The 12,364-nt window shown below is 38.3% G+C and overlaps 1 protein-coding gene across 1 annotated transcript; it reads left to right on the top strand.

Annotated features, from left to right (window-relative positions):
- Positions 1-15: 15 nt before the first annotated feature.
- On the top strand, positions 16-6,425 carry LOC144654436 (uncharacterized). The gene is made up of 3 exons (XM_078514588.1): positions 16-1,026; positions 2,702-2,731; positions 4,273-6,425. The coding sequence occupies exons 1-3, from the start codon at positions 993-995 to the stop codon at positions 4,770-4,772; spliced, it is 564 nt and encodes a 187-aa protein (XP_078370714.1). The 5' UTR covers positions 16-992; the 3' UTR covers positions 4,773-6,425.
- Positions 6,426-12,364: the final 5,939 nt, after the last annotated feature.

Raw genomic sequence — 12,364 nt, 5'->3', positions numbered from 1 at the left:
ATATTTCTGTTAATTTGGAGGGAATTTTCTTCATCTAGATTTGGCTAAGACCGTGCCCCCTTCGATTTCAACAATGTATTCGGAACATAGGCTCGTCTATAGCCACCGAGAAAAATTTCCTGGGTAAAAAGTTAGAATAGTTAATTCCTTTCATTCCTGTGTTTAGTATGGAAGTTTAAACCCAGTAGTTTCAGTTTTATGTGTGGTACGCTCAGTTTAAAAGTGTGCTCATCCGAGTAAGAGTAGAACGGATCAAAGTCAACGAGTAAAATGTTAAATGCACTACCGTTATATCTTTCAAGTTCCACACAGAACTAAGCCCTTTTCTGTTTGAAGTTGGCATGATATTGTTTCGCGGCTCATTTGAGTAACCAAACAATAATCAGCAGAAGCAGCTTAAACTTTATTTTGAATTTTCCTTTGTTAATTTATTCAAAATTTAAGGGTTATTTTTTGCCTGGAAGAGAACAGTTTGTAATGTATCGAATGCTGACTGCAAGAACTAATAATTAATCCAGTGCTGCTTAGTCTAATCACATCTTTTCCGTAAATGCAAAACACATTAACATTAAACTAAAGACTTCGTGTAAACAAACAGCGGCATCGACCAAAGTACAAAATTGAGAAGCATGTCCGTGTGGCATGATGTGACGTCATTCCATGTCTGTATCGACGGCTCTCGGTCAAGAGCGGTGATTGTTAGTGCATTACTCGTTAAAAAGGTCATATTTTCATATCAACGGCCCGCTTCACCCTTTTGGTTTTGCGGTTAATTGCCATTGTTTTGAACGGCGAGCTTGTTTCAAAACAACAAGTAACGGCCGCAAAGCCAAATGGGTGAAACTGAGTAATTAATTATTGTAGTGACGCACATGTAAAAATACTCGGAAAAGATGGCTGAAGTAAAGTAACGTCCTTGGAACGAACTAGAAATCTTTGACAATTCTGTTTCTCAGATTCGTATCATTTACCAAGGGAAATGCGGTGTAACTATGAAGAAAAGTTGTTTTAGCCTCGTTTTCTGGGGTAAGTTTAATTTGTTACTGTATTGTTGATTTAAGGTTTTATATTTTAGCTTGAAGGGAAAATATTGCAATAAATTGAATGATAGCCACGAGAAAGAATAAGCATCTCTATGCTTCTAGGATAAATTATCTTAATTATATTTCCTTACAGTACTGTGCTTACAATAGAGTTGTCGTTGATTCATTGACAATGATGGGAAAAATAAAGGAAGACGTGTTCTGTTAATGTATGCAATCGCAGTAACGCATACACGATATCATGCATTAAGTCTTTCCAGTAGGTTGTTCGATCGTTAACCGTGAATATGCCACATATTTAAATTACTGGGTTGTGCTTGCCAAAAAAAAAACATGTTCCTGTCATAACTACAGAGTACGACGTTTCAGGTAGCGCTTTATAGTGGTTTTTGTCGCGGACGTGAATATTAAATATTTACCCGGCAGTAATTATAAATGACTCCTTCGAATGCGTATGATGTTCGCTGTCAATCCGGTTGAGAAATATCATTTCATTGTTTTCATTTAACTTCATGTAAAATAATGAATCATAAGAATTGAGCACAAAACATGTTACGACTTGTTGTGCATGATCACCTCTCATTCCCTTGAAAGCGAGTAGAAGACGGTCACGCTCCAAATTTATAGTTAATCGTAGCATGGTTTGTTTATTTTCCTTTAAATTTTCCTGTAATCATGGGTCAACTAGTAATAGCTATCATGTTAAACAGATGATAAGTGTTTTTTAGCTTTGTCCTGATTAAACATCAATTTTTATTTTCTGCAGCCTATGTTTGTTTACTTTTTGCCTACTTTATAATCAATGTAATATGTAAACTACGTGCTTTGAATCTGCTTTACTGGATGAACGCACAGTTGCCACCAAAACAAACACATCAAGAACTCGCTACTGTCAAGTGACAGTGTAACGGTTTGCTCAAAGACTTTGATAGCGGCAGTATTGCGTTGATACCGGGTAACAATCTATGAACTGTAGACCTTTAAAAATTTAGTAAGATCAGCTCATCTATAGATAGCCAGGGACAGTAAGTGGCCATGGGAGTGAGGGAAAGTCGGTGAAGAAAGGTTTGAGCGTGTGCTCTCTGTGTACGGAAACTTATCACACCAGTCCCAAATGGCTAAATAAATTAATGCTAATTCCTGATTGAGCAGAAAACAATGTTCCTTGCAATATCCTGTCCTGTTGGCGGGAGGCCGGTGTGCAGTAAATAAAAATTTTATAGTAGTTTCATCCAACTGCAATATTGTTCTTCAATTTCTTATTTCTTAGGTCTCACAAACACGACTGTAAATATTGACAAGCTAGATACGTTCGCCTGACAACTGATGATGTATGGGTTACAAAAGGGAGCATGTAAAATTTTGTTTTTAATTTTTGAACGTTTTGCCAAATCCGCCCGTAATGTTTCTCTTAAATTTTATTTTTGTCCAAGGCACGAAAGGACACAAACACCGGGCAACAATCATTCGCGTTACATGACCGCTTTCACCGAGGAGGGAATAAGTGATTTGGCCATGTATTTGGATTTCGCAAGGTTATATTATTTTACATGACCCTCAAGAGCCCTTGTTTTTCTCAGTTTTTCTTCTTCTGCAAACTGCCATGGGTTTTCGAGGATACGAAGAACTAATCGTACGATTTTCATATTATTTTACAGTTTTGCTGACTCTCTTCAAAGGAGTTGAAGGTACTAATGTTTGAAGTGTGCATGAATTGAGTTTTTTTTTCAGTAAGTGTCGTAATTATTTGTCATGTATAATTAGTATTGGTAATCAAATGGTGACGAGTGAAATTAGGAAATAATTTTACGCGCATTTTGTCAAAACGCTTATAATTTCCCGAGCCTTTAGGCGAGGGAAATTATTAGCATTTTGACAAAATGCAAGTGAAATTATTTCCTAATTTCACGAGTATACCATTTGATTACATTTTAATATCAAAGGTGACAAATTACGCTTGCAATCATAGGTTTTTGACTGGTATATTGCATCACGAACTCCGAGCTTTGAAAAGTTGAAAGCATACATTTTGCTCAAGTTCGCAAGGTTTTTTTAGTCTTTGAAGAAAATCTTCTTGAGATTCCTTTTTGCTGTTGACAGAAAGTTTCAAAGGTGAATCAACTGTCAATTATTTCTCACATTATGACCGTAGTTCGTCTTGAATGAACTGAAAACAGTGCCCGTGTAAAACGCTCAAAAATCCGCTCGATGCCATTCATGTAGATTGGCTTAAGTCTAGAAGTCGTTTGGACGTTTTGAAATATAAAATATCATCAAAAGTTTTATTACATGGCCAAGGCTAGCTGGCTAAGATGAAATTCAAGCGAAAATGTACAAAGTTTAAGCTTTAACTTGCCGCTAACTACGTTGCCATGGCAATTTTATAATTTCACATGTGAAATTAGAAATTAACGTTAAAATTTCGCGCCAAAATTAAGGAGTAATTTGTCACCTATTATATTAATATATTAATTAATTATAGTAAATTATCGGGAGAATATCAACCTGTTTAATCTTTTAAATAAATAAACCTTCATCATCATCATCGTAATCATCATCATCATCATCATCATCATTACCTCTCCAATGTTCAAAACAAAAATAAAGCGCAACTATTTCACGAGTTTCAATTTACGTTTTTATGATTTTTCTCCTAGAAACTTTGAAAAAAAAAAAAAATACTGAAAGACTGTGAACTGTACGCCCAAAGATTGATCTCCTTTTAGGTTGTTGTCAGGGATTGCTTGAATATTGCATGCATGCATTAGATTCAGACAGTAATCTTAGCAGGAGCAGTTGTCATACATGTATAGAGTAGCTGTAGTAAACACAGAAGAAATGCTAACCACCACAAGTGTTCAAGGAACTGTAGTCGCTCTGGGCTATGGTCCTGTGAGCAACTCTTAGCTACTCTTACGCTTCTTTCGTGCTTAGCAACTTCCAGGGTGCGCCCACAACTCATAAGTGCACGTTGTCGCGTTTACTGCCCCGAAGGGTTTTGTTATACCTCGCAACTGAGAAACAAGTCATTCTGTTTTTCGAGATCATTTTGATTGACGAGGTGAACATACAAATGTATAAGTCCATGCATCTTTGAAGGTAACGTATTTTTCAGGAAGTTGTAATTTTTTAGACGTGTCAAGAGATACGTTGTTGTCCAAGCGAAACACCCCGTTTTAGTTGCCAGTCATATTAATTACAAGTTATTTTCTTTTTTTTTTTTTTTTAGCTGATGATGACGAGAGCGGTCCTTCTTCCCTGGTTGTTTTTTTGGCGGTTATTCTAACCCTGGTTATTCCAATCCTCGTTATTTCCGTCATCGTTTTTTTCTGTTGTTTGTGCTGCTATTGTCAATCAAAGCAAAATAGACGCAAAGACAGGAGGTGGCGACATTCATTCATTCATTCACGCCCTTCTCAACACCCAGGATACAATTCATCGCATGCAGAGGCATCCGGAGCAGGGTGTGTGCCTAATACGAGAGAGCGTCAACGAGCAACGGCGAATCCAATTGAAACACTTACAGTAAGACTTCCGCCTCTTCACTCTGGAGAACAACCTTCACTACCCTTCAATGTAGAAGGAATTCCACCACCTTACTTTGGAGAGGAACCTCCGCCACCCTACTCTGGAGAGGAACATTCATCACTACCCTCTAGAGGAGAACCGCCGCCATCTTACTCTGGCGAGGAACCTCCATCACCATACGCTGTGACGAGCCTGGTCTAGAATCAAGCAAAAGCTACCAGACAATGGCCTGCAAAGGTTACATAACCCACAAAGATAACAATAACCAAAGTTCCACTAAACAATACTCAAAATGGACCCAAACGAGCAAATAACACAACTTTATTTTTGGTGGAGCTTCACGAAAAAGATCTTGATAACTTCCAGAAATGATGTTGATTGGAACAACGAATGTTATTATGTCTTAAGAATTAAGACAGACAATAATTGATGGAGTAGAAATACGCTGACTTAGATCCTTAAAGAGATTAACTTTGAAAACTGTTAAGCATTACAGTTTTTTAAAAATATATATTGCAATCTGTTTTAATCTTCCGAATTTTTATCCATCCGTACCTTCTTTTGTATTTGCTGTGTTACTCAAATATTTCAGAACTGTTTTAAGTGATTATTTTTATATTTTAGAGCGGTTTTCACTTGAGTGTCGAAAGTAAATTGCGTTTGCTTTGGTTTTGCATTACCATGCTTAGTGATTGGCTTAAAAATCTCGCGCCACTTTCTCGGCCAATCAGGAGTAAAACCAAAACCAATCGTGACTAGCTCGCGCACGTTTTTCCGCGCTTCGTGCCAGCTACATGTATTTGCTTCGAGTTTTGATTGGTTCACTGGATTGTCTGTGGCCTTTGTGATTGGCCAGAGTAGTTACTTGATTGGTTTTGGTTTTATGACACTCAATTGAAAACTGCTCTACTTAATTTGGGGGAAATTTTTGCCCAATTTTCGCCCTTCTCAACACCCAGGATTCAATACATCGCATTCAGTGGCATCCGGAGCAGGCTGTGTGCCTAACACGAGAGAGCGTCAACCGACAACGGCGAATCCACTTGAAACACTTACAGTAAGATTTCCGCCACTTCACTCTGGAGAACAACGTTCACTGCCCTACAATGTACAGGAAACTCCACCACCCTACTCTAGAGAGGAACCTTCACCACCCTACTCTGGAGAGGAACCTTCATCTCCACCCTACTCTAGAGAGGAACCTCCACCACCCTACTCTGGACCATACGCTGTGACAACCACAATGTAGAATCAAACAAAAACTTCCAAATAGTGTCCAAAACTGTAAAAAGGTTACACATAGCAAATTCATCCCTAGCTGCGAGACACATTTTTTTCATTCCTAGTTTAGTGTCAAAGTTTGAATGCAGAAATATTAGTTTTACGCCCTAGCCAAACGGTAACGGAAGTAAACGCAAGTAGTCGCAAGTTCAACTTGTGTACAGACTTGCGTTGGGTGGCCAAACGGACAAGCAAGTTTAGTCGCAAGTGCACGCAAATTTGCAAAAAGTCATTTAAATGCTACGAGGTGCAATTCAGTATTTGAAGTAAACTGCAAAAATGCGTTGACTTGCGTTGGGTGGCCAAACGGTGAAAAAATTGCATTAACTTAAGTGCAAATTTGATCTCGACCGTGAAAGTGAACGCAAGTCAACGCAAGTCCTGGCCAAACGGAGACGCAAGTGGACGCAAGTGGACGCAAGTATCTACTTGCGTTGCCGTTTGGTCAGGGCTTAAGAATTGGTTCAGTTATGCTTTGGGTTCGTATATCGAGTTTTGGATGCACGCGGGAAGTTTAAAGAGCTTCTTGAATTAGTCTCAACATGCACTCTCAATAAAGTTTGTACCTTTGAATCTTGGTCTTGTCCTTTACTACGTCAATTAAATAATGTCCTTTACTACGTCAATTAAGAGAAGAGTCTCTTAAGCCCCCCCCCCACTTAAAGTCACTAGTCAGCCCCCCCCCAGTTGGAAAAATGCTCCGCCGTCCATGCGCTAACAAGTACAATGTAAACCCTTGCTTCGTTCGACTCACACGAGGCGAATAATTATCAGAAAAGCTATTGCTTCGGATCTTTCCGTAAAACTTTATTGTTGTCGCAATTTTCCAGAATGTATAGACGACTTTGGAGGAGCTTGTTCGAGGAATTCTTCGAAAGAAAACTCTCTTGTTCGCTTTCCTCGCGGGTTCATTTAATCCAGGAGCTTGTTCGAGGAAATCTTCGAAAGAAAATTCTCTTGTTCGCTTTCCTCGCGGGTTCATTTAACTCAGGAGCTTGTTCGAGGAAATCTTCGAAAGAAAATTATCTTGTTCGCTTTCCTCGCGGGTTCATTTAACTCAGGAGCTAGTTCGAGGACGTCTTCGAAAGAAAACTCTCTTGTTCGCTTTCCTCGCCGGTTCATTTAACTCAAGAAGTGAACACCGCGCCACAAATTTTCCCGCCTCCTCGCATTATCACTCCGTTTACATTAAAATGAAATGTCCAGTCGATTTATACTTAAAGAAGAATTTTAAAATAAAACAATTTTTCCATTCACCCTTATTGTATACGAGTGATTATAGCCAACTCGGAGTAAACGATGGGAACTCGCAGCTATAACACTCGACTTAGCTTAAATGCAAATACACTCGTCATGCGATATACGCACGGTCGTGCGCAGATAGAGAAATACACCGTGATCGCTCAATAGGAACAAGAACATTGAGAAGCTTGAGAAGCTTAAAATCGGGCGCTTTGCCTTGAAAGGCAGGGTTCAGTACAGCAGAAACCACGAAGCAGTTACTTAAGTAGCACTCAGTCCGACTGTGTTTGTGTAAGTCACAGGGCTTGCATGAGCTGTATTAGTGTGCATAATATAATATCTAGAACGTTGTCGAGATTGCATTATTACTTAATGACATGATGGTTTCAATTTATAAATGTATTTCACACAATACAAATAAACGATTGAAGTAGACGACTAGAAAATGTAAAGTTTTAAGACTTAGCAAAGTGCAGTGTATTGGTAATACTGTAAGGTGCAGTTTCACCTGAAGGTCGTGTGCTTTTCGGTATTTTCCAGGCATTGCACTTTGATGGGACAGTACTACAACTGTTTACCGGGGAACTACTAATGTCAAGAAAATGATCACAACTTGTTGATGAATGATTGAACATTTGTTTCATACCATTACTGTAATAGCAATTGATGAAGGCTTTTAGTCCTGAACTAAGGACTGGGAAATACTGAAACCCATTATCAGCCACCTTAAACGGAAATATCTTGTTGGTGTTTCAAGGAATCCAAGGAAACTTCACTTATCCCATGTATCTATGTATTGCGGTATTTTGTAATTTTTTGAGTGATTTTTGGGGATGTTTGGCAGGTGATAGTTTTCTTAAAAGAATTAGTAAAATTTAGACAACTAAGAAATATTGAAAATTTAATGTGAATTTAACATTGGAATTTGAAGTTAGAAATTGGCAGACGGACACCAAACAGTCCCGTGACATCCTGGAGTGTTTTTGCATGGGGGTCAACTGTGTGATGATGTTTCCATTTTTTTCTTCAATCCCCACTGATAAAGAACTGTTGTTGGTGTTATGTTGGTGTTATCACATGTCAAGCCTTTAACAAGGTATGAAAGAACACAAGGATTGAAATTATTCTGGTGCTCAATTTTTGCGTAACTAAAATTAATGTTACTCAAATTCCTGATGGATTCTGTCTTAAACTGTTACGAGCTTAGTATTTCCAAATTATTGCATGTCAATGTAAGGCAAGACAAGACATGCCTTGGTTCTTATGTAATTCTCTTAAAAACATATAAGATATTGACTATAATTTTGTCTGTGCTATGGCAATTCACAGTGGGGTGGTCTTGATGTGTCTTTAACTTGTGTACTGGACTGGACTAGTAAAACGCGGACTAGTAAAACGCGGACTAGTAAAACGCGGACTTGTAAAACGCCTCTAGACACTTCCTTGGCCACAATCATCTTACGGCTCTCTTCAATACATAATGTCTCAAAAAAACAGTAACCTCAGAAAGAAGTCAGAAGCAAATAAGGTCGAAAGACCAAATTTGAACATATAACGGCAAATGTTCTAATGTCACGAACGTAGGAGTCGTGTAGGCCCGTCACCTTTATTTACCATTGACTGTTGATATCTGGACGGGCCCCGTTCTACCTCGTGCGAGCAATACAAACGACTGCACTCAACAAACGTCAAGTAGTGGAAAGAAAGAAACATATGCACACAACTCATAGCATCAATCCCGTTGTTTTAGTAGGGGTTTGCAGAACGAACATGTGCTATACTGCAAAAACATCTCCACGCTAAAACAGACCATAGAGTGCTCAAAAAAGCTAGAAATATGCCGTCGAAGAAACACACAAGAGCTTCAAACACAAATTGTTTCGCTCGCTAAACCGTTTAGTTTTATCCGATTTACAAGCGCTTGTTTTACAAGTCCGCGTTCTACAAGTCCGTGCTTAACAAGCCCTCGTTTTACAAGTCCGCGTTTTACAAGTCCGCGTTTTACTAGTCCGCGTTTTACTAGTCCAGTCCAGTCCTCGAAATACAGTATGCCAAAACTCCCCGCCCTCTAAAGATAAGTCCTTGACGGTTCTTGTCGTTTTTCGGTGCCTATTCATCTTAGCATCTTTCTCATCCACCTCTCGTTCTGTCCTGTGTCTGTCATCACACGAAAGAAAAGCTGATTCTCAAAAAATCTGCCACAAAAGGAAATTGATAAAAACAATATGAAAGCCATATATCGAAAGTTTCTTATTCTAAAATTTTATCATACGTCTTAATTCAGAGCTACAAAGAAGTTCCTCCTTTTGAGTTATTGATACTGTTCTTACAGTACCTCTTTCCACTAGCGAAATTTTACAAAATTCCTTCGCGGCTAAAAGGTAGCGCGAATCCAGAACAGACTCCAATCGAGAGTGGGTTAATTCTAGATTACTATTAATTAACTATTACAACATTCATTTTTAAAATAGTTTCCCATGCCGACTAAGCTAACTAAACGTCGAGTGTATCTTTCAGTAAACAAAACATGCCGTTATGACGCCGGAAATCCAGCTCACGCATACTATACCCCGTGACTCACGCAAACCTCCGACTTACGTGCTACTACAGTCATTCCTTTCTAAACATTTTTTTTGACCACCACCGTACCTTTCTACCCAAAAAACTCATGAAACCGCCCGGTTTTAACCTGTTTTAACCTTTCAAAAATTAGAGCGTTCGAAACTAAATAAGATCTGTAATCACAAACAACATACAGCCGTTTACCAGCACTCTTTAAAACTCCTGAAACCCTTCAAAATCAGGCAAAATAAATCTTTGCAAACCTTTATCAATGTTTCTTATTTTTTATTCAGTTCTACAAAATGCCTTTCATGCACTACTGGCAAACAAAAATTTCAATTTCCTCAAAGTTTCAAGACAAAAGAATAACAAATATTTCGTGCACAATGTAATTTGATTAAGCCAATATTATCACGTCTAAAAATACTTCAAGCAATTCAGTGAAAACCCGTTTTTTTTTCGTATCAACGAAAACCACTTTCGAATAATCAATACATGAAAATAACAATAAGATCAAAAGGAAGAAAGGAACCTTTCTAATTATTTGAAGACTTTCAAAGCCGTGATATTATGCATCCAATCCGCGATAAAATTTAATTACAACAAAATCCAAGTTCTCATTTTGAAGTCCATTTTTTTCAGTTGATACCTTTATCCAACTTGTGAAAAATTCCATTCAAGTTCCTATTAATACTGTACATTCCCAATGTTTTGCTCGGGTCTTCAGAAGCGTCTTACTAACCAAATCTAAAATAATTCCAAAACATGCTGTGCAAACATTCTACTCTTTGTGACAAACGACTTGACGACAAATTGTTCAGAAATGAAAATCGACACAGTTCTTGCTAAATAAAAAAAAAGTTTTACGGCGGAGTCAGGCTCAAAAAATATACCGCAAGATCACACCCCCATTCATAGTCAGAAACCAGCAAACCATCTAGTTTGCTAAAAAAAACACTGCGTGACATCAATGACGTTACCTTTTTCATTTACAAAAATAACTTTAACTTGTCAAAGTAAGTGCAATTTCACAATGGTGAATATCAGTACAGTATGGGGCCCAGTTCTCGGCCGGGTCCAGTTCTCGGCCACTTTGTGTTTAACGCGTTATTTCCTTCAAACGATAGACTGATTCATGTGCTTTAAGTATCTTGAGTTTGATCGTTCAATTTGATATAGAAAGCTCACACGTCGAGTTTACGCGGAGGTAGGTGAATTTGCATTCCCGAAAAATTTGTTTGTTTACGGCTCCATAAAATTCATGGATGTAGTTAAATTCGTATTTTATCCAAAAGCCCCCACCATACGAGCTAATTTTTGGCATGTGAAACGTAGAATAATTCAGCTTTCTGCTTTAGTTAACTTTTCGTTGAACCGTTGTATTTTTTGGTCTTAATTTACTTCGAAATTTTTTCTTGCGACGTTTGCGTATTTGCCAGTTCTCGGCCACCCTGCTCGCTATCACAGCTTAGCGCTTGGTTTTTAATATAATTTCATCTGCTGCTGCCAGAATGAAAGAAATAAATGTTTTGAAAATAAAGTTCAATCTTATTTCTAAGTTTTGAGCTGACTCTTGTCTTGTCTATTATTTCTACAACACCTAAATCTTTCAAGACCTTTTCACTGCAAAATAAACCATCTAAATGCACGGGTCACACAATGCGGTTTTGCCAGAACCTGCACATAGACAACTAGGCGCGTTTAAATCCTTCTTTTCTAAAGTAAAACAAAGCCTCATAAAAATAATTTGGGATCGATATAACATAAATAGGTTTACAGCGTGATTTTATGACTGTGAAAATTAATTGAGCATTTTTTTTACAGATAATTACGCACAAGCTTTTTAGTGGCCGAGAACTGGGCCAAGGTGGCCGAGAACTGGGCCCACAAATGGAGCTTTTATTTTTATTATTGCTCGGGCAAATTAATTTTTGACCGGTCGATAGCTTTACACCAAAAAGCTGAATAATGTAGCTAGCTCTGGGAGAAATTTCAAGTTCCTGCGGTTCTTCTGAGGTAAGAAATACAAGTTTACGTCAAAAGTGGCCGAGAACTGGGCCCCATACTGTACTTTGCCCCGTAAGCTTTTTTCTCTGTCCTTCCGCCGAAGCAAAAAAACACAACCTGATTACACATTAACCCAAAAGTCGACCAAGTGTGCCTGCAACGATTTCCTGTCAAAACTAAAATGAAAACCATTGCGGTATGCGTCACCCGTAGCGGTTTTGTAGTAACCCAAAGCTATCCCCGTCTTTTTGGCCGACAGGAGACTATGCTCTAGGACGACCAAAGGGTAAACTATAAATCGGCCACGCCCGATTAATTAGATAGGGCCAGCACGCGCGCTATGCTATAATTTACATTTGATACATATAGTAAAGTGTATTCATTCGGGTGAGAGTAGTACTGCGTGAAGTCCGCAATATTTTACTGTGTGGCATATCCGACCCAACCAAAAGTTGAGAAACACTTTCTGTACATCAGTAACAATGTAAAACACTAAATATGTGATGAAGTCGTCAAAGGACAGAACAAGTCTTTATAATTAAGCATACACTTGTAACGAAATTAAGTACAAAATAAACAAGTCTACAATAGGCAGTTTTTAATTGAGTGACGTGAAACCAAAACTAAAGAAATCACAATAGGTATACGACCCCAGTAAACCAAGCATATGCATGTAGCCGGCGGCACGAAGCGCAGGAAAA

Source organism: Oculina patagonica, chromosome 5 (genome assembly GCF_052425735.1).
Source record: "Oculina patagonica isolate OP01 chromosome 5, crgOcupat, whole genome shotgun sequence".
Classification (NCBI taxonomy): Eukaryota; Metazoa; Cnidaria; class Anthozoa; order Scleractinia; family Oculinidae; genus Oculina; species Oculina patagonica.
The sequence above is the reverse complement of the archived record's forward strand: the minus strand, read 5'-3'. Positions and strand labels throughout refer to the sequence as shown.

Excerpts from the sequence above, each read along its gene's own strand:
- LOC144654436 (XM_078514588.1), top strand. The coding sequence starts at position 993 with ATGAAGAAAAGTTGTTTTAGCCTCGTTTTCTGGG. Across the intron at positions 1,027-2,701 it reads TTTTAGCCTCGTTTTCTGGG|TTTTGCTGACTCTCTTCAAA; the intron begins GTAAGTTTAATT and ends ATTATTTTACAG. Across the intron at positions 2,732-4,272 it reads TCTCTTCAAAGGAGTTGAAG|CTGATGATGACGAGAGCGGT; the intron begins GTACTAATGTTT and ends TTTTTTTTTTAG.